Here is a 20,861-nt window from a genome sequence, read left to right on the forward strand (position 1 = left end):
TTTTTGATAAGTGTTGATGATATGAATTGATGACCAGAAGTTCTTTTGTGATTGAATGTTTCAACACTTCAACGTTCAGCCTTGTGTGATTGGAATTGATGTTTTGTTTGGTGGACTTGACTGCCAAAGTCTCATGGGTCGGTAACTTCGTCAATTGAGTGCCCTTGTCTATGGCATAAGTCTGAACTGCTCCCTTCTGGAAGTCGGTTTTTCAATTGGTAATTGTCACCATGAGGTACTGGGCTCATAACTGTCACGCAGTCAATTTGCCCACCACTTATGGGGTAAAAAAAGATGCTTCCATTCATTAGAGACTGTCTAGGGGTTATTGGGTTGATTATATAACCGTCTATTCGGTAATTACCGATTTGAAGGTTTTCATGCACAAAATGACATCCCCGTTAGTTTTATATGGGAAACAATAGCCGGGTGCATGGGTTGAATGCATGCCCCGATATATGCAGTGGTCCGTGTGACAATTGGCTGGCGACTGTTGGCAGAGGACATCGCGGCCCACTCTTACTGGTGCTCTTGTTGTTCTGGCTCTTCACTGTAATGTTGCCCTCACGACAGTTACTTGGCGTTACTTTTGTCCATTTTAACTCGAATAACAACAGTAGTAATCAGCATTCAACGTATTATCTTGCTGTTGTAATGCGGTTACTGACAGAACAATGTAAATGACGCCCACACCCTTGCTGTTTACAAGACTTGTCTGCCTCGTCCAAGAGCCACGCCTTCGGCATAACACCTGACTGGCGGCTTTAGTTCTGCGTTCCATATTTCAGTTGTTGATGCTCGCTGTGATATTTCATGCCCTCAAAGCACGCATTATGGCAGACAAGCGCAAGTGGCCGACCGTGACTCTTCCGTCCTATCTATCCCATTAGCCAATCCATCATGACCTTTTGCCGGTTACATCGGAGGGCTACTTACTCATTGACACGTGTACAAATGCTCAAAGTTGATAATGTTGCTTCTCTTAGCATAATAAGTTATACGATGTTAAGTGCTGTCCAGACGCCCTGGGGTTGAGACCTTTGCATATTGAGTGACGGGGAGTCGTCTTTCACCGTGAACATGCACGACAGAAAACCAACTGCAGGATGAAAATTACATACAATGAACAGGTTATGCTGAAACATTTGCCCAATCGGTCTTGGAGTGTCTGGTCGGTCTTACCCGCATCTTCATCGTGTTGCTATTTTTGGAGACGAGATTATCTCTCAAAAAATGACACTGAAGGCTTTAACGCACGATATTCAACTCATCATCTCACTGTAGGAAAATCACCGAGGTGATAGGATCCGCGACATCCTCATAATCTATATAACGAAGCATTCAACGAGATCTCGTGCAAGCTAGAGAGTACTTCAGAAACAGGGAGACACCCAAGACTATGATGTATATAACGGGATATGAAGTCTCTCAACTTGCCACCACTGGAGTCATTCACTAAGCACCTGCAACGAAAGTAGTAATATATCGCCACCTTCTTTAGTCTCAAGGGGTCATATCATCATTCAGAAGATGCATCAAATCTTTTCGTTCCTTCACAGCAAAAAACCTCCCCCGAACAAAAGACCCTCTATAACCCCAAAGAAAGCTCAGACGCGATCCTGCCAATGGTCTCGGCCACATTTAGGACCTACTTGATGGTAATAGCGCTAACTCCTTGGTCCCCATCGTTAGGCTACACCCAAGATGTACGTATTCATCATCTACGAAGAGCGCAGTATCATTCTATATACAGGAAGTAACAACAAGCCCCGTGGCCTTTTACTTGAAGTAGAAACTAGTAGCAAATCTATCTCGCGTGCCTGGCTTCGAGGACAGGCATTCGTTTCGGTTTCATTGCTTCACGTGTTTTCTAAAAAAAACACCCACCGATGTTGTACATACTCGCCAGACGTGATCAGTTGCTGAGGAGAATAGGCATTTCTAAGACTCAGAAGACATGGCGAGCCCGGTATTAATGTCTTCGCAAGTTGCCATCATGCGAACTAGCTGCAGAAAAGGCCTGTAACATCTGAGGCACGGCTAAACTCCCACTGAGGGAGGAGTCGTAAATACCAGTAAATGGCTTTCCAGGGTTACTCAACGGACCAGAGACATCATCACCCGCAACCCATAATTTATCGATCTGCAAATAAGACTGAGGAAATCTAGTTCATGAAGACGACGACTTCCCTGTCCCTTGTCTTCTTTCCCAATCTACTTCTCACCTGATAGTATGCTCCCTGTAATCCCGACATGTATAGAAACCCGACCGGCAGCCAGCCTTTCCACATGGAGTCTTCCAAGGAAGATGTTTCCAGGTAAGGACTTGGTACAAGGTTGGAATACTCTTCAATGATTGTTCAATGCGGGCGCAACACCTTCCAATTTGCAAAAAAAATAAAAAAAAAAATAAAAAAAAAATACATCATTCTGTTCAAATCTTATACACTATCGCAGCAATATTCTTACACTAGCCATCTTATGAAGCGCGATGGATCCTGCCACTGCGTTCAAAACTGATGTTTGCCTGAGACACCGTATACGCTAGACTCATAGCAAAAGAGCTTTGCGGCAAGATCTCCCCACCCCGTGATCTCAGCTGGTGTCAACTCGTCCCCGTTAAATGGAATCCTAATTCAAACGTGCATGACCACGATGTTAGTTTTCCCATCGCACCCCTCATAAGTCTCATCCAGACTTCACCTTCCCACCAGCAGCCCGAATGGCACCGACATCCCTCCCCCAAATAACCGCCAAGGCGGCACCTCCAGGCCCAACAACAACACTCCAAAGCGCCCCCTTAACCAGATCCACAATCACCTGCCCGAAACCCGCTCTCGCATACGCTACATACGCGATCCAGGTCCAGGTAGCCGAAACGGAGCAGTAAAGATCCCACTGCAACAACGTCAGAGTCCCCTTCTCCACGCTCGCCATCGGGGTACTATCCCACGGCGACGTTGGCCGTAGTATATCCTTCAACAACTCCACTGGAGACGCCCCGGCTTTGAAGTACACGTACCCAAACGTCCCGTAGTACGAAAGGGCCACGAACGTGAGCGTGTAAGCGTAAATTTTGTGAAACCTACCAATCTTGGTCTCCGGTTTATCGCGGATCGCCTCGGGAATGAGATCCAGCAACCTAACCAGTCCAGCTAGGAACACCTGCCATAACCCAGTCCACAGCGGGAAACCTTGCCACACGGCCAGCGCGACTTCCTGCATCTGCTGGGAGATGATACGCGGCGATGGCAAACCGGCAAAGATGCTCGGGAGCAAGACGCCAAAGGTCCATGCGCCTGTGATGGCCCGGGCCTCGACTTGGTCAATTGAAATAGCAGCCGCATAGGCGTCCGGGGTAGTGGCGCCGGAAACACCGGAAGTCCAGAGCCAGACCAGAAAGTACACCGGGAGAGTGGCGCCGATGGTTATGAGTTGCCAGAGAATGCCCCATGCAGATGTGCTGTTTTCCGGTCGTCAGATTACGGCTCTTCGCGAGAAGGTGTGAAAACGACTTACTAGGAGATGATCTTCCCGCGGCTCCCGAAACGCATGCCCTCGATTAAGATGAGCATGTGCAACGCGAGGACCTGTCCGCCCATGAAGACGCAGAACAGGGTGAGAGGGAGATCATTGCCGGTGACGATGGGCTGGAAGAAGCGCACGAGCAACGTCAGCAGGGCGTCCAGCTGCTTCACGGAGGTGAAGGGGATCGGTTCCGCCTCGAGGTGCCGGCCGAGGGCATCATTGAGACCGTTAACGGCCCCGAGGTCGCTGATGGCTACCTTGGCAAGGTAGAATATGGAGAGAAATACGACTGTGAATACTGCTCGTGCCATGATGAGCTAGTTGACGGGCCTATGGAGATGTATAAAGAAAGTGGGAGTGGAAAGTTCTCAAAGACATGGCTCCCAAGTGGAAAGTGGGGCTGGATGGAGTGACACCACAAAAAAGGTCACTTTAGCGGACAGCAGGGGGAGCAAGCTTTCTTGATCAGTATTCGGGATTTCATCTGAAGTCGTAGATCCGGAGACGTCCTCGGCCGACTGGCGATTGTCCCTCGGTAAGATGTTTAACCGAAATAAACTCTATCGACTGATGTGGCTTTTGTGGATAATTTGAACATTATGTGAACTGAAACTAAATCTTACGGGCCTTTGAAGGCCTCTTCCCAGCGACTGATACAAAACTCCGTAGACGATGCTGTATATATTATGGTACAATATGCCAACTCTCGGTGCATTTTTTTGTGATGGGTATCATCTTCTAATACTCGCAAAGGCGGGCCTGAAGGCCTTGCAAAGCTGCGCCGCGACCAGATCTAGTCACGCGGACTCGGTGCTCCCGGGCAGAGCCTCAGGAGCCTCGAGCCAGCCGCGAGAGGCAGCATCCTTGATACCCTCAAACCAAAGGGTGGCCATCTTGGCATAGCCCTCGTCGCTGGGATGGGTGCCGTCAACCAGGTCACTCATTAGCGGGCCGCGGTCGGAGTGCATATCGACGAGGACGACCTTCTTTGACTTGGCCTGCTGCTCGTTGACAAGCTTCTTGAACTGTTCGTTGACTTGCAAAACACAGGCCTCACGACTGGCAACGCCGTTGGGAAGGAGGGTGGAAAGAACAATGGAGGAGCGACGAGAGGTCTCCCAGATGTACTCCATCATCTCGAGGGTGCGAGCGCCGGCGTTGGCAATATCGCGGTTTTGAACGCAGTCGTTTGTGCCGGCGTTGATCAAGACGAGGTTCGGTAGGGTCTGGGGGACGGAGATCTTGGCCTTGGCGAGGACCTCGTCAATGCGGAAGCCGGCCCAACCCTCGTTGTCGTTGTCTTCCATGGTGCCATTGGGGTGGAAACCGACCATGTCTACGGGGTTACCGTCGGCGATGAGGGCGTTGCGAAGCTTCTCGCGATAGCCGTTTCCGTCCGAAGATGTGAGGCCGTAGGTGATGGAGGCACCGAGAGGCATAATACGGAGCGAGACATTGCCGCCAACAAGAGCCTTGAAGTCAGACCTGGCGTCGATGACAGGGGGTTGCTGTGTGGGGGCGGCGCGGACTGGAGGGTGTAAGTCAGTTGGAGCGATTCAAGACGTTGGCAAAGAGCAGAGACATACCAGCACCGGACGCCAAGAACATGACTGTGAGATAGAGATTGGAAAACATGGTGAAAGCGGTACCGTGTCGGGGATGTTTGATGAAAGTCCAACGCAGAATATCCAGTCGATCAATAAATCGGGTGAATGTCGTGAAGAGGCTGTGAGCGCAGATCAAAAACCGACTGCGAGATGATCGGGGGTCAGTGAGATTTAAAAGATGAGGTGCCCAAGTCCGTGACGAACAGAAACAGCCAAGGGAATAAGCTCAATGGACGGGCTTCGCATTGAGTGGCAGGGTTACCCCTTGGAACGACCGGTACCTGGCCGCCTTAGTGCGACGGTTGAGGGGATCATGTTTGTGGTACAGGGTGGGCAGTCCCCTTTGGAGGGATTGGACGGGTCATTGGGATGATCATTGGATCATTCCCAGGTTGGAAATGGTGAGTGGGCGGGAAGAGGAGTGCCGACGCTGGATGCCGTCAAAGTGCCCAAGTCCGAGTCCAAGTCAGTGGGAGTGCAAGGACACTGGGGTCGGACAGGGATGAGACGAGGTCTGGATGACAAGGTTAGATGGGAGGCGGAGTGTGGTAGTGGTGTCTGCAAGCACAATGAGGATGCAAAGATAGGACGAGGACGAGGACGAGTCGATTGAACTGAGCAGGAATGGTGGCATTCGAGAAGAGAATTACAATGAGCGGAAAAGCGGGGATCGAAAGTAGGCGCGGGGAGAGGAAGGTGCATTGCGAAGGAAGGGCAGTGTTGCTATTCCCGTTTTTTGTGGTTTAAGGTGCCAAATGCTGTTGCCTACCGAGGAAATTTGATGGAAGGCACAACGCATGATTAGACGTTTGGGACACACACAAAACATGTTCCTTCCATTTCATCGCCCGTGACTGTCATCTTCAAAAGAAGAAAGACGTAGATGGTCCTGCAGGAGCGACCGGCAAGCAGGCAGGTACGACGGGGTGCAGTCACTGCAAAGGGAAGCTTCGACATGTTCCGTTCCTGTGCTACTGCCTACAGTGCTACGGACGACAGGCAGGAGGGGGGGGCTTGTTTCCTTACTGCAACTCCCCGTAAACCTTGCTGTCATTTGCGAGGAAAGGCCGAGTACGCAACACGCACCTGTCATTTGTTTTAGTGCCGTCACTTCCTTACTTTCCTCAAAAAAATAAAATGAAAATACCGATCTGAGAATGGCTTGATCTACCAGGTCTACGTGGCTGGAGTGAAGGGCTCCATCCCTTCAAACTTGCCTTCTTGATTTTCCACTTCAAAAGCTGTGAAAAAGGAGAAAGTGGCTGGGGCAGTTTTTAAGCCCCTGATCAGAGCCTGAATAGGCCCCGACGTTCTGTTTTTGGCGTCACCTTGCAGGCTTCACCGACTAACATACCCCTGACCTAAACATGCCTCAACTACCGTACGCTACTTTACGACTTGCCCAAGTAAGCCATGTGCTGCAGTAAATCCTAGAAAGGTTGAGAGGGTCCCGAACTCTTGGCCCAAGCAATTATTTTCCGACGACGATTGAGTTTCACCTTAGAGACACAGCCGCATCAAGCCTCGTCTTATTTTGTTTATTCTTCTTTTTCTTCCTCTGGGTTTTAACTCGCCCGTTCGCTTTTTTTTCTTCGGCTATTGTGGCTGCTCATTTTTCCAAGCCATGCAAACAATTGAAGCCTCGAGCTGGTGGAGGTCGCTTTACCCACTTCAGCCTTCTAATTTCACTCCTATTGTTCGGTTCGCACTCTAAGATGAGGACCCAACCATTAATACCGCGAAGGATTCTTTTCATCGACAGAAACCGTCCAAAATTGGCGCTATTAACAAAGAGAGAAACCATGGCGACACTGACAGGAACAGGAACGTAGCAGCCTGGACATGCGCGCGGCCCTTCCGATATCTGACGTCAGGATCGACGGCACCAGCGGGCAGACTAAGCCATGTTGTCAACAGTCGCGTGTTTCCAACGCCGCTGCTGTCGTCAGCGATAACGGCGTAGCTCTCTATTGCGTGGAAAAGGAGACACAAGACAGACCCCTAGGTGCTATTGAATAGTCCGAGCGATGCTGTGCGGAATAGGCCAAGATAAAGCTTGGCCGTTGTATCCCGAACTGCAACAACATCACTCCTTGGTGTCTTTGCTGAAAAAGACGCCAGGAAAATGCTACAGTTTTTATAAAGGAAAAACAACACAATTTTCAAAATAAACTATGACTTGGCGGACGTTGATCGTCACGCTTGCTAGTCTTTTGAAACGTCGCTCCGACCAGATTTTCACCGATACTTACCGAAGCATACCGAAACACACCGAGGCTTCAAACTCGAAAAAAAAAAAAAAAAAAAGCCCGTCTGTCGCCTTGGGCTGCGCATTCATAGCGTGCCTTATCTGATGTGCCAAAATTCTAGTGAAACATGGACATGAACTCCTGTTCATCCTAGCACCTCTTTACTCTGGTGTGACCAGTGACAGATGACTTGGGTCTCATCCAAACTCATTTGGGGCCAATGGTTGTATTCACCACTACACCCTCCAGCGGCCCGCTTCAGCTCTTGTGCTAGGCCACAGTCTGGTTTCATTCGAAAAGGCGTTAAACATCATGAAGGCGGCCAATAAAGATCTCACAGGAACGCCAGAAACCTGGCTGTTTTGGCTCATATGACTGTTTTCAGTCAAAATGAGCATCTTTCAGCCCAGAGATCATTTGATGAAGCTGCTTCGGACTGGCTTTCAGCATCTGATAAAGATGGCTCGGCCTCGGTGCTGAATATGAAATTCAACATCAACACGAGAATATCAAGACAAGTACCGAAACCACTGCCGGAGCCATCATGTCGAAAACCATTACCGCCCTTCCCAGCGATGAGGCCTCTCCGCTTTTACCCCGCGATGAAGTCGGACCCCACAACTCACCCAACCCCTCCAATCTGGTTCTCTTCCGCCGTGCCATCGGTATCAACGCCAACGTAGACCCTCACGACGAGTGTAACCTTGAAGCTGGCCGGGCTAGTGCACTCGGCATATATGCCGCGACCATCGCCACCGCTCGCCGCCTTCGCATAACCCGAATTCTCGTCTCTATATTGCTCTACGTTTGCCATGCCGCTCAGCTGATCATTGGCGCTGTCCTGACGGCAATGGGACCCTCCGCCGGTACACACCGCCTCGGCATTACCATTTTGGGCGCCGTCAACACCGTCGTTGCCGGCGTACTGACGTTCATGAAAGGCCAAGGGATGCCCGAGAAACTCCGCAAGAATGAGACCGAGTTCCGGAGGCTGCAGAACTGGATTGAAGAGACGGAGGCGCTCATAGTTCTTGGTGTTGTCGGCAGTACGAGAGACGAAGTTGGCGAGCTCGTTGCGGCAGGGTTCAAGAGATGGAATTTGGCGAATGAACGGATGGAGGATGTGAGGCCTGAGGAGTACTTGAGGCAGGATGAAGAGGTCGCGGGAAGCGGCAAGGGGTTGACTTCAAAGAAGCTACGGAAATGGCGATGACTTTGGTCACTAACACGATGTTGTAATAAGGGTCTTGGTGTTATTCCTTCACAATTTTTCAAACGTTTATACTAAAAAATTCAGACGCAATTTCAGGCTCATCCCATCACGGCTGTGTATAAACAATCTGCTACTGCCAACTCTCCAACCTAAAACCCAAGTGACTCCGTCTTTTACATGCCCTGTTGATGTCTCTGTCCCCTGTTCAACAACGGGATATCGTCAGTCACCCCGGGGATCTCGTTCTCGCAAAACTCATGCCCGCCAAGCCCATTCACCAACGCCCTACCGAAACCCTTCCCCTCACCACTCTGTCCGTCAGCCCCTTTCTCCCCCACGAGAACCTCCAGATCCATCGACCCGACGCAGAGGCTGACACCTTCGATCCCGATTACGCGGTGGTACAACCACGACCCGCACGCGGAGCAGAAGCCGCGCTTGGCGGACTCGGAGGCGCCGTACTCCGCGAGCGTCGACGTGTCGCTCGTCGTCCACTGCAGCATCGGGACGCGGTGGAAGGCGACGAAGAGCGCGCCGGACTGCTTCCGGCACTGCGTGCACTGGCATGTCATTGCGTTTGTGACGAAGTCGTGCGTGGACGGCAGCGTGGCCGTGTATCGGAGTTTGCCGCATAAGCAGCCTCCCGTCACCGTCGTTGGTTTCGGGCCGAGAGTAACGGAGTCGGTCATTTTTTGAAGCGTTTGCTTTTGTTCGTGATGAGATGAGATGAATGATTGATGTTCTTGGTCAAAAGACCATCGTCTAAAGGCGGGGAGTGTTTTTAATTTATTTATTTTTCTCAATTTCTTTTTCGTCCCATACATGACTGGAGCTGAGGTTCAGCTGATGGGTCAAGGTCGTCAATGACGCCCTGTGGCAAAATTGCATCCAATCGGCCGGGTAACCAAATTCGCGGAACACTGCATTGGCGAAGCATCGAGAAGGTACCATATGAAGTCATGAGTTCATTGCATTATTCTACGCCGGGTTATCATACCGACTTACACCAGAAAAAAAAATGGCTGGCGAAATTCTATACACTGTTTTTTCCTCCTCAAGTCACTCCGAGGATAGCATCATCCAATTCACCTGTCCTCCTCGTCCTCGGCGACCCAGTACGCCTCGACCTCGGCAATGCATGTTCTCGCCGGGATCGTAACAGCAATGGGGAAACCACCGTAGTCGGGGTCGTCGTTGGGCATGATCAGAAACTCGCCGCTGCGAGTCTCGTCGCCGTTGAACACCCTCAGCGTCCTGAGCTGTCCGTCCTCACCAACCTCCTTCTCGACAGCGGCAAGAATACCAGTGAACGTCGCCTCTTTTCTTACGCTCTTGAAGGAGACGTTGAAACCCCGTCCCACGGCGAGGAACTTGGCGCCGCCGAGGTGGATGATCAGACCGCCTCCGGGACCGGGCTTGCCGAACACAAAGGCCCTCTCGATGATGACCTCGATGTCGCCAAAGACCTTTGTCCACTTCTCGCCCTTGCCGAGAGAGTTCTGCTCCGGGTCGAAGTAGAAGCCCATTCTGTCCTCGGGCGCCGCCGCCAGCAGGAACGGCGAGATTTGCGACAGGATCTTGTACTCCTTTCCGATGATCTCGGCGCCCGTATCGATGCCGAACGGGCCCGTGCCGAGGGCGCCGTAGGTGCCGTAAGCCAGCCACAACCTCCGCGCGCCGTGCTCGTCACGGCGCTGCTCTGGGATGAAAAGGGGGTTGCCCTGCGCCGTGTAGTCGATGCACACGGGCTCATAGGTATGCAGGTACAGATCGGGAGCGAGGAAGTCGAGAGACTTTTCAGCTGTGAAGATGGTGTTGTGCCGCCAGATGTCGAGGACATGCGGGCAGGGGCCGCCCGAGGGGTAGATTCCCGGTTCCGCGCCGCCGCCGACGACGACAGGGACGCCGCGGAGGTCGAGCTCATCGGGTTGTTGGAAGCCGAGCCACGTGTTGGTGTACAGCGGGATGTCGTACTCCTTCTTTCCGGCCGCCGCGACGCGGCCGACGTAGGAGGAGATTTGGTAGGCCATGAAGGCCTCGTCGGCCGTGGGGCCGGCGCCAAAGATGTCCGTCCAGGAGTGGCTGCCGGACGCCGGGGGCACGCCGAAGCGGGCCTTGAACTTGGGGTGCAGGGCGTCTCCCTGCCCGCTGAGGTGCTTCAGCAGCGCCTCGGGGACGGGCTCGGAAAAGGCCTTGTTGGCGCGGCGCGAGCGGTCGCGCGAGTCGCCCAGCAGACCCGTCTCGTTCTCGACCTGCACCATGATGACGGTGTTGTGCTCCGCGTCGACCTTGGCGAGGTGCTTCATCAGCTCGGCGAAGGCGCGCGAGTCGGCCTTGCACCCTTCCTCGCTGAGGGGCGTCACCATCTCAATGGTGCGCTTGACGCCGCCGGCCTCGAGCACCTGGACGCGCGGGAACCGCTTAGTGTCGCGCTTGACCCAGTGCGGCACGTAGGTCGAGATGCCGTTCTTGTAGGTGCCGAACCAGAGGAGGACGAGGCGCATGTCGTGCTCGCGGGCCCCGGCGAGGACGGCGTCGAGCTCTGCGAAATCGAATTGGCCCTCCACGGGCTCGATGCTCTCCCAGGTGACGGAGCCGAGGAGCGTGTTGATGTGGTTGCGCTTCATCTCGGGCCAGACCTCCGACATGAAGCGGGCGGAGCTGAGAGACGAGTTGTGCAGCTCGCCGCCGAGCATGAGGAATGGCTTGCCCTTGACAATGAGCTGGGTGTTGCCATTGCTGAAGCGGTGGATATGAGGGGGTCTCTTGGCGTCTAGTTCAGTCATGATGGGCGGATTGGTGTGTGTCTTTGTGAGATTGGGAGGAAGAGAGAGAGAGAAGAGACGATGGGGGGGTTTTGAGACGCCGTGATGGCCTGGACGTCGTCGTCAAGAGGTTGATATAACCCCCGGGATTTCGAAAGAACATTATCCCGGAGGGGTTTCTTTCGGAAAATCCGGTCAGGAGCTCACAGTCGGAGCCGCTCCAAAAAGGCGCCCCGCATCGGGATGGAGCAACGGCTTCGTTGTATGGTTCAGACGGCGTTGTATTCTGCGGGCTGTCAGCTCAAACGAGCGCATGTTATTCGTTCAGTTGGCCTCGGATCATCGGATATACAGGCTTAGTGTTAGCGTATGTTGGGGAACTTGGATTTCGGAATTTCTTCGCATTTAATAGGTCCGCCTGCAACAGTCGTGAAAGCGAGTAGACGACTGAAAGCCGATTCGAACATCGGCGGCTGTCGGGACGATGATGCAAGTCGGAGTTATTCCTCCCCGCAGTCTGCAGCCGAATACGCAGTAGGCTGCTTTTTACCCGAGAAGACTTCGGATATACTTCGCATTAAACACCTGCGGATACTCCGTAGAGTTTTCAGCTCTCCCCATAACCCACTTTCTCCGAAATGTAACCCCCGCTCCGGTGGATGTGTGGAGTTCCCATCACCAACCCCGGCCCCGGCGATCCACCGTTGCAGATACATACATACCTAGGTAGTATGCATACATGTATCCGTACGCTATGCTATGCTCAGGTTGCCGCCAAAGACATCTGCCCACAAACAAACGGGAATAGTACTAAACGTCCTAATTCCTTCCCACATGGCGCTCTCCACATGTTACTTAGTCTCGTGCTACTTTCTCATAGTCTGTGGACTCTCTACTCCAGTATGACCCGGCCAGTAGTCAATATCGTCCAATTTCCTCAGTAGCTTCTCCAACTTGAACCTCGCGCTCTCGCTCACGAGCATACCGGGACCCTCTCCTCCCTCGCCGTCGCCGATGGTCATCTGCTCCATGTACGCCGCCCCGCAGTCACGCAGCTTCGGCACCAGGCTGTTCCCGTTCTGCTCCAGTACGTGTTCCGGCATGTGGTACAGGATCTCCAGGAGGTCGTCGACGATACGCTGATGCTCGAACGCGCGCGTCTCGACGGTGGACCTGAACTTCTGCAGCAGATTGGAGCGGATATGAAGGCTCGTGATGAACAAATTGGCTATCTGCGTGTCGTGGCCCTCCGTTGCGTGGACCGGCCGCGACAGCCCACCGCGCCACCGCAGCTCCGGCGGGAAGCTGTCGATGATGCTCTGGATCCGGTTGAGGTAGTGCTTCAGAGCCCCTTCCTGCCCGTCGTATGTGCTCGACGGCGCCGTCTGGGCCTCGTGCCATGTGAGACACAGGTCGCTCAGGTGATTGAGGCCGAGGATGTAGGATGTGTCGTCGCCATGCCACGGCGGCAGCTCCGTTACCGAGAGCTGCGGGCGCGTGTCCAGCTGGGAGTCTGTTAGAGGGAGCGGCCGCAGGTGGGCACAGTTCTCCTGGTGGGAGATGATGATCACGGATAACTTCCCGAACGAGTCTGCGCTGCTGTAGATACGCGAAAAAAGTTGTTAGATGACGCTCATGCGGAAAATTGCCCGTCAAAGTGGTCTCATCCCAAAGGGAGGGTAGAGCCAACCGGGTAGCTACGTACTAGTACGCCGAGAAGATCAGCCAGAAGAGCCGCTTGAGCATCTGCTGCTCGGGCATATCCAGGTCGGTCATGTGGTAATAAGCGAGGTACCTCGCCCCCGCAGCGGCCTCGGATATAGCATGGAACGAACGCAGGTCGGTTAGGCCGTTTTCGTTCATGGAGCTGGCGGACGTGCCGACGTTGTACATGGCGATGCACCAGTCGACCGAGTAGGCGGGATTCCTGATGCCTCGATACAGCAAGTGGTTCTCCTCGATGAAGTCTAGGCAGCCTGCAACCGTCACAGGGCTGTAGTCTGCGCGTTTTAGCGTCGCTACCGTCGCCGCACACACGCTCACGACGAGCCCGCAAAAGGTGCCATTTGTCCTTGCTTCGCCAGCTTTCAACCGGTACATGAAGCGCCGCCGGTGCAGAATGGGTGCCAGAGAGTGTACCTTTTCGAACCAGTCGTCCAGCATGCGGTGAACAAGGTCTTCTGGTGCGAAGCGGGCAAGCCAGTTGCCGTGTTGTCCCGTGATGGGACTCGGCGCTCCGACGAGAGCGCCTGGGTCAAGATCCGAGGGGGTGGCGACTGTTGAACTCGCCGAGTTGTACGAATGTGAGCTGGGGGTGTGATGAGTGGGGGTCAAAGAGGAGGCGGGCGAGGCCTGGTATACAAGCTCAAGGTTAGGAGAGGCGACATTTGGCACTGCAGGGCTCTGTTGGTTAGTTGTGCCTGTTATATTGCCCTGTTGTTGCTGCTGCTGCTGTTCTTGCTCCTGAAGTTGCTGTTGTTGTTGTTGAGCATGTCTGTTGAACTTGGTTAGTGTGAACTCAGGGGTAACATTGCATGTGGCGTTGGACGGAACTTGTTCGGTGGTCCTCTCCTCCGCCGTGGTCGTTCATGTGTGCATTGGATATTGAGGAACGTGCAACCCTGGCATCGGATCTCGCCTGCTCCATACAGACACTATTCATCAGTCAGTCGAGGTGGACTTATCTGACGGCTTCAATGACGTTATATCGTGGAAGTGAGTTTATTAAACAGCGTAAACTGAAAAAACAACAAAAAAACAACAGGGGTCATCTTCTCACCCTGACTTTGCGGGCGCGGCACACATCGCAGGCCTTCTGGTTTCTTACGATCTTGGCCTTCAACCTGCCACTAGCTGGTGACACCGGGGAGGTTGAGAGTGGAGAGGGTTGTCTATCTCCATCCGATCGTTGTTGTCTTGTCTCCATGGTTAGTTAGATCAGCCATCAGACAAGGCCTGACCACCAGCGCCAAGCGGCACTCAGTCGGTAACGGGGATAGGCTGAGAGGGTGTTTTGGAAATGGATTTAGTATTCAAAAACGGGGCCGCATAAGTTAGTGTTTGGTTATGTCCTTGTTGGTTGCATCGTACGGTGTTCCGGCGGTAGAATTGGAAGTGATCAGAGAGAAGAAGTGAAGCAAGAGTCGAAACATCCGAGGAGAATTGTCGGGTAAAACGCCTTAGCCTCAAATATGTCCGTCTTCGCATATATGTCGGAGTAACTATCCCGGACACTAAAGACGACTTGACCAATCGACAAGGCATCGCCCCGCACCTGAGCGGACCTCCGAGTCATGGCCCGGACTGGAACGGCATAGCTCCAGAACTCCCATCCAGACTTTGCAGAAGACTCTATCCCACTTCTTGAGTGTTTGTTTTTTCGTGCTCATGTACGAGCAGGTTTGTCGCTGTGTAAGTCAGGATGTTGCTACCCGCTGCCCCAGACAATCCATTTCACATACCCGTACTGCTGGGTTACCCCTCCGGACCTTTCATCCCAGCCTGACCAATCAACTATACCAAGTCCCAACGCATAAGTATCCGCATCCAAAGTCACCAGACATGATAGCTTTCCCCGGAGGCTGATGTGGAGTCGAAAACCGGGGCGTTCCCCCCTCCCGGTTTCTCTGTCTGGCTTCTTCTAAGTGTCCCCACCCCCATGGGGGGCATCCTCTGTGCAATGTACTCGTCCAATGGATGCTTCTAGTCCCGTGACTGTACATTGGCTCCCCTGGAGAAAGCCGGGTAAAGATACTCACCCTATGTTCTGTAATTGGAGGTGGTCTGTCTTGTCAAGTCTCTTGCAGGCGTCATCGGGTAACAATCCTCGGCTGTTCCTTGGGTGGCAGGTTTTCCTTTCGATACGGGAATAGTGTACACCCAAGTTCGGCGGAGGCACTATCGAGACACTTTCCCAAGCCCCCCCAAGCCGCATTGCTATAAGTACAGCCGTGGGTCCCGGTTCCCAAGAGGATGGGAAGGGTGACAAACTGACGCCTCGCTTCGACATCTCGAACCGTGCCTCCAATCTTGTTCACCCAGTTCAGTCCAGGCAATTCGCCACAAAGCCATGGAGCTGAAAAATACAGAAAGCCATGGCGTCGACCATGTCGACCGCGCGGACGACATGCACCTGCAAGCCCCTGAGGGATCGTCTCTCCCGTGGTACAAGCAGTCGGAGCTGAGGAAATTATACCTCTTGATGATTTTTCTCTTTCTCAGTTCTACAACGCTGGGTTATGACGGCAGTTTGTTGAACGGACTTCAGACTATGCAGTCATGGCAGGCTTGTGAGTAAACATAATCTTCCGGCTCCTCTATGAACTGGACATCAACCGCGTCGTAACCGAGAAAAAGAAAAAAACTCTACTTGATTGATCGTCAAGTCATAGTACTCAACTGATTTGTCCAATCTAGACTTCGACCACCCTTCCGGTAGCCGTCTCGGAATCTTTGGTGCCATGCCCGGTTTCGGCGGTCTCTTCGTTCTCCTTTTCGCCCCTTACATCGCCGATGGCATCGGCCGAAAGCGCGGCACAGCTGTCGGATGTCTCCTCGTTGTCGTTGGTGCCCTCCTCCAAGCATTCCCCAAACAAGGATCAGGAAGAGACGCAATGTATCTCATCGGCCGTTTCATCATGGGTGCTGGCTCCAACATCTCCAACGGCACCTGCCCGCTTCTCATTACCGAAGTCGCACACCCTCAGCACCGCGGCAAGGTTACGACGCTTTACAATACACTCTGGTACCTGGGCTCCATCATTGCGGCTTGGACGTGCTTCGGCACGTTGACGAATCAGCACGGCGATATCCAATGGCGGTTGCCCACAGGCTTGCAATGCATGATGCCCGGCATCCAGCTTTTTGCCGTGTGGTTACTGCCCGAGAGCCCGAGATGGCTGATTAGCAAGGGCAAGGAGGAACAGGCAAAGAAGGTGCTGATCAAGTACCATGGTAACGGCGACGAAAACGACGAGTTTGCGCAGTGGGAGTTTGCCGAGATCGCCAGCACGCTCAGGTTGGAGAAGGAGGCCGCGTCCAGCAGCGGCTGGATGGAGTTGGTCCGCACGCCCGGCAACCGAAAGCGTTGCGCCCTGATTATTGCCACGGCCATTTTCTCTCAGTGCAGTGGAAACGGCTTGGTTTCATACTATGTAAGTTGCGGCCATTTGATGTTTGTGTGGATGTTTGCTAACTTGAGTTTACCCAGCTTGCCGTTATTCTCAGCACCATCGGCATCAAGGAGTATGTCACAAAAAACCTTTCATTAAAACCCATACCACTATGCTGACTACTTTGCCAGTTCCATCACGCAGTCATATATCAACGGAGGACTCACCATCTGGTGTTGGCTTGTTTCACTTACCGCCGCCTTCTTCGTCGACCGCGTCGGACGCCGCGTGCTTTTCCTCTTTGCCGGTGTCGGCATGCTGCTGTCCTTCTCAGTATGGACGGCTTGTAGTGCAGTGTACGCGCAAACGGAGTCATCCGCAGCCGGCATTGCCGTTGTTGCCATGATTTTCGTCTTTTACGGCGTTGCTGGAGCAGCCTGGCCCGGACTTACTGTCTCCTACACCGTCGAGATCCTCCCGTACAACATTCGTGCCAAGGGTCTTACTCTGTGCTTCTGCTTTACGGCGCTGAGCGGTGTCTTTAACCAATGGGTTAATCCTCTCGGAATTGAAGAGTTGGAATGGCGGTTCTACTTTGTCTATATTGCCATGTAAGTGCCCAGACTGGTTTTTTCAACGCTTTGAACCATATCTAACTATTCAAAACAGTTTGGTGATTGAGGTCTTGGTGATTTATTTCTTCTTCGTCGAAACTAAAGGCCCCACTCTGGAGGAGATTTCGATGCTCTTTGACGGAAAGGATTCTGCGGTCGGAGTTGCTCGGGTTGCAGCCCAGGCACATGTTGAAAAGGTGGAGAAAACGGAGTCGGCATGAGAAATAGGTCCGACGAGGAATACACCTTTCCGAGGAGTTTTTGGCGTATGGGAGGATAGCGAAGTTGTCGAAGAAAAGGTCGACTAACGACACTCGACAAGCGATGTCGCGTAGTCGAGCAACAATTACATTTTCAAAGCCACACCATTCAATTTGAACATGACAATTCAACAAATCAAGTGCTCTTAGCCTCCCGAGTACTGTAAATGTGTATGAACCAACTCAACTAGTTTCCTGTCCCAATTTATCACATATGGAGCCTCTGGTGTGCAAAGTCGGACTGCGCCAAATTGTTCTCAAAAGACATAAAGTCTTTCCCATGCCACATGGCTTATGCGACTTACTTTGCAGATAGAGCCCCTGTTTTTTTTCTCCAGAACAGATCTGCAAAACAGTTTAGCATTCAACTGCCGCGACACGATCGGCGAAAGCCAAGTCTGGGGTTTGGCAGCGCCCCAGGTGATCAACATGTCAGTCTCCACATTAACTGGGGTAAGCTCAAAGAATCAAAGCAGTCAAGGTAACCATTTTGACTTCAAAGGAATCTCATTTGGACATAGTCACATGCATAGACAGGAGTTGATTGTATCCAATTCAATTTCAAGCAGCGAGCTACCATCTATACCACTCTATAAAGCCAAATCCCAACACCGTGAAATCCTAAGGTATCATTCACACCAGGCCAGCAATAGAGCGACTATGCCTTTCCACCGGCCAAATGTTTATCGATAGTCCGAAACCGCAAGGGACTGTGGTGGCAGAACTATCAATAAACGCATTTGGTGTTATTTACTGCGGCTGTGATTTATGCCTTGCAAACGGGGATGTTGATGACCTGGCCGACCTCGAGCAGGAGAGGGTCGACACCCTCGTTGGCGGCGAGAAGGGCATTGACGTCGAGGTTGAAGCTCTGGGCGACAATGAAGAAAGTGTCGCCGGCCTTGATGGTGTAGGTGGCAGGGCCGTCCTTGACGCAGGGCTCGTTGCCAGGCTTGGCCAAGCAAGAGGTGTTGTCGGGGTTGCAGACGTAGGTGGGGACCTTGAGGACCTGGCCGAGGAGGATCAGGTTGGGGTTGGCAAGGCTGTTGAGGTTGGCGATGTCACAGATGCCGGAGCTGAACTTCTGGGAGATGATGGTCAAGGTGTCGCCGGAGACAACGGTGTAGTCGACGACGGGGCCGGGAGAGCAGGTAGGGGTGGCGGAAACCGTGGCGGTGGCCGTGGTAGTGGGGGTAGCCTGCTGCTGTTCGGGAGGGTTAGTAAGAATGAAGCATTGAGTTGCCATCAAAACATGGTTCTCGAACAGAGTTCGACTTCGAAATAACAAAGAAAATCTCTAAAGTTCTCGAACTCTGTTCGAGATATCGTGTCAATGGGAAAGTTCTCAAGTCAGATACTTACGGGAAGGGCAGCGACGAGGCCGGCAGCGGCAAGGATGGTGGTGAAGATGTAAGAGGTCTGCATTTTGACTGATTTGGATGGAAAATCAATTATATGAATGAAGCGAGTGTATTTGAGAGTAGAATGAAACGACTGTAGTGATTGGCTTTAGCGAAAGACTGGATCGAAGAGCTGGATGCTGATGATGATTCAGAAAGAGAAGTTGACACTGATGATCAATCTGCTACTTATACACAAACTCGATAGCCCCTGAGGAGACAGACAAGTGAGGGAGGGTTCCAATACATCGACCACTAGCCGCTCCAGACTCCATGGACAACCGCATTTCGCGAGCCTCCGTCAATTGTTGTTTGTGGGTCGTTGGGGCGCACTGGGGGCTGTGCGAAAGGAGTTCAGTGAAGCTACTCCGGGAAGACATCGCCTAACCGCAGACATTACACTGGCAGAAGAATAACTTCTGGCCAAGGTTCCTCTCCACGAATGGAGATACTTGCTCGTTACCCGAGCCACGCGGCCGGGATTCCGGCAGACTCGGACATGATCACATTGCCGGCAGGCCAAGCATTGAAACTCTATATTCTGGGGATCGTGACCCCTTTTTTGACTCGTGCTGCCCGGCAGTCTGGGAGGATCCTTGTCAACTTGACCACAAATGCTGGGAAGTTGGGACGACGTTTCTAGAATCCCTCAATTTATCCAAACTTACTTGCCCCGTCAGCCATCAAAAAGTCCTATGTATTACGTGGCAATCCTGGGCTTTTCCAATCTGGCGCTGCCGAGCACCCTTCATGACGCAACATTGGTGTTCTAAGCAAGGACGAAAGAACCTACAAGGTGAACTTGGCGACTAAAAATGGCAAAGAAAATAGTTTAATGGCCTCGATTTTGTTTACTAGCTCTGTCAACAGTTAACTCGAGATTTTATTTTTTTCACTAGGCTCAACTCTGAGCCATTGGCAACGTCAGCAACAGTGATAGCAAGGGTAATCAATTAAACTTTGAGCCTCATCAACATTCGTGGATATGCCCCCACTTCACCGTCCGAACTCGCCTGTCCCATCCCTAAACTGTGCCGGGCTGGGCTGAACTGTTAACGGCCTATTCATTAAACAAAGTCAAGCTCTATTAACAAAAGTTGCATTTCTCTAAAGGTTGTATTGCCACAAGGCTGTACTCGGTTTCTTCTTGTCTCAATGATGGTGTTAGACAAGTGGCAAACACAGCTTAGAGAGATAATACCCACACCGGCAACTGTTAGTGTTGTTCCAGGTACTTCCCGGTTCGGTTTCGGAATTATGAAGTCTCTTTGTCTGGGCCTGGGGATAACAATCCCCACTTGTCCAAGCCATGCTGTCCATGAGTCCCGGGGTTCCCGACCGGGTTCCAGTCTCACGGAAACGATTACTATACTACTAGAGAGGTCGGCGTTTCCAGAATACCCACTGAAGGCATTCAGGGCGATGGAGCAGTCAACTGAAATGCAACCTCGTGTCTCTCGTAAGGTTAATAGACGGGCAATGAACGGGCCTGCCTTCCAGAATCCGCACCCATAGTCCGTGTTGGATATTGAACTTTCTCGGTTGTTCAACCATTCTGTTGCTTCTCATTCAAGCATTGGCTCCTTGCGACATCCTAGTCAACTGCAATAAAAACATGCGGTTCTCCGTTCTATTTCAAGAACCTCCGCGGGCATTAACTCAGGCCAAGCTTCACTTGTATGCATCCTACGGCGGGAGATCCTCTATAATTTTTCTCCATTCAGTAGTTGTCGAAACAACTTCTGGGATGAGATTCAAGGAGCTTCCGTGAAGTGGAGTGATTGTACAGCAAGAAGTGGACTGTTTGTGATGCGATCGGTTCGGTTCGGCACCATAAATTGGACCGCGCGGAAAAAGAAGGGCCCGGCGGTTATACGGCCAGTTGAAGGAGTTTTTGGAAAGGATATGAAGCGTGATGCTTGATGTTGCCGGCTAATTTAGCTTTCATGCAGCGCTTCGTCAACGCCCGCGCGGCTCCAACTTCAAGTTGTAGTTGAGAGATTATTTGAAAAAGGTTGTTCGTCAACCTTCTGGACACAATTGTATTTATTTTATCTTGTTAGCGTTCGAGTACTGGCAGTAAGCTTAAACTGGAAGCCCTGTGAAGGCAAAAC

At 52.2% G+C, this 20,861-nt stretch overlaps 8 protein-coding genes across 8 annotated transcripts; 2 read left to right on the plus strand and 6 right to left on the minus strand.

The window, feature by feature from the left end:
* Positions 1–2,688: 2,688 nt before the first annotated feature.
* CTRU02_208236 (uncharacterized protein) lies at positions 2,689–3,839 on the minus strand (the record flags this gene model as incomplete). The annotated part of the gene is made up of 2 exons (XM_036725826.1): positions 2,689–3,463; positions 3,520–3,839. 2 exons carry the CDS (start codon positions 3,837–3,839, stop codon positions 2,689–2,691), a joined length of 1,095 nt encoding a protein of 364 aa, XP_036582540.1.
* A 486-nt stretch (positions 3,840–4,325) lies between these two features.
* Positions 4,326–5,163, minus strand: CTRU02_208237 (gdsl-like lipase acylhydrolase; the record flags this gene model as incomplete). The annotated part of the gene is made up of 2 exons (XM_036725825.1): positions 4,326–5,056; positions 5,115–5,163. The coding sequence occupies 2 exons, from the start codon at positions 5,161–5,163 to the stop codon at positions 4,326–4,328; spliced, it is 780 nt and encodes a 259-aa protein (XP_036582539.1).
* A 2,765-nt stretch (positions 5,164–7,928) lies between these two features.
* CTRU02_208238 (C6 transcription factor) lies at positions 7,929–8,597 on the plus strand (the record flags this gene model as incomplete). Its single annotated transcript, XM_036725824.1, has 1 exon — positions 7,929–8,597. The coding sequence occupies one exon, from the start codon at positions 7,929–7,931 to the stop codon at positions 8,595–8,597; it is 669 nt and encodes a 222-aa protein (XP_036582538.1).
* Positions 8,598–8,770: 173 nt separating this feature from the next.
* Positions 8,771–9,286, minus strand: CTRU02_208239 (glutathione-dependent formaldehyde-activating enzyme; the record flags this gene model as incomplete). Its single annotated transcript, XM_036725823.1, has 1 exon — positions 8,771–9,286. The coding sequence occupies one exon, from the start codon at positions 9,284–9,286 to the stop codon at positions 8,771–8,773; it is 516 nt and encodes a 171-aa protein (XP_036582537.1).
* A 396-nt stretch (positions 9,287–9,682) lies between these two features.
* CTRU02_208240 (glycoside hydrolase) lies at positions 9,683–11,383 on the minus strand (the record flags this gene model as incomplete). The annotated part of the gene is made up of 1 exon (XM_036725822.1): positions 9,683–11,383. The coding sequence occupies one exon, from the start codon at positions 11,381–11,383 to the stop codon at positions 9,683–9,685; it is 1,701 nt and encodes a 566-aa protein (XP_036582536.1).
* Positions 11,384–12,228: 845 nt separating this feature from the next.
* On the minus strand, positions 12,229–14,288 carry CTRU02_208241 (C6 zinc finger domain containing protein; the record flags this gene model as incomplete). Its single annotated transcript, XM_036725821.1, has 4 exons — positions 12,229–12,961; positions 13,068–13,856; positions 13,916–14,016; positions 14,142–14,288. The coding sequence occupies 4 exons, from the start codon at positions 14,286–14,288 to the stop codon at positions 12,229–12,231; spliced, it is 1,770 nt and encodes a 589-aa protein (XP_036582535.1).
* A 1,143-nt stretch (positions 14,289–15,431) lies between these two features.
* CTRU02_208242 (hexose transporter protein) lies at positions 15,432–17,308 on the plus strand (the record flags this gene model as incomplete). The annotated part of the gene is made up of 5 exons (XM_036725820.1): positions 15,432–15,651; positions 15,779–16,515; positions 16,572–16,606; positions 16,665–17,084; positions 17,143–17,308. The coding sequence occupies 5 exons, from the start codon at positions 15,432–15,434 to the stop codon at positions 17,306–17,308; spliced, it is 1,578 nt and encodes a 525-aa protein (XP_036582534.1).
* An 805-nt stretch (positions 17,309–18,113) lies between these two features.
* CTRU02_208243 (intracellular hyphae protein 1) lies at positions 18,114–18,772 on the minus strand (the record flags this gene model as incomplete). The annotated part of the gene is made up of 2 exons (XM_036725819.1): positions 18,114–18,551; positions 18,710–18,772. The coding sequence occupies 2 exons, from the start codon at positions 18,770–18,772 to the stop codon at positions 18,114–18,116; spliced, it is 501 nt and encodes a 166-aa protein (XP_036582533.1).
* Between the last annotated feature and the right edge of the window lie 2,089 nt (positions 18,773–20,861).

This window comes from Colletotrichum truncatum (assembly GCF_014235925.2).
Source record: "Colletotrichum truncatum strain CMES1059 chromosome Unknown Contig_0005, whole genome shotgun sequence".
Lineage (NCBI taxonomy): Eukaryota > Fungi > Ascomycota > Sordariomycetes > Glomerellales > Glomerellaceae > Colletotrichum > Colletotrichum truncatum.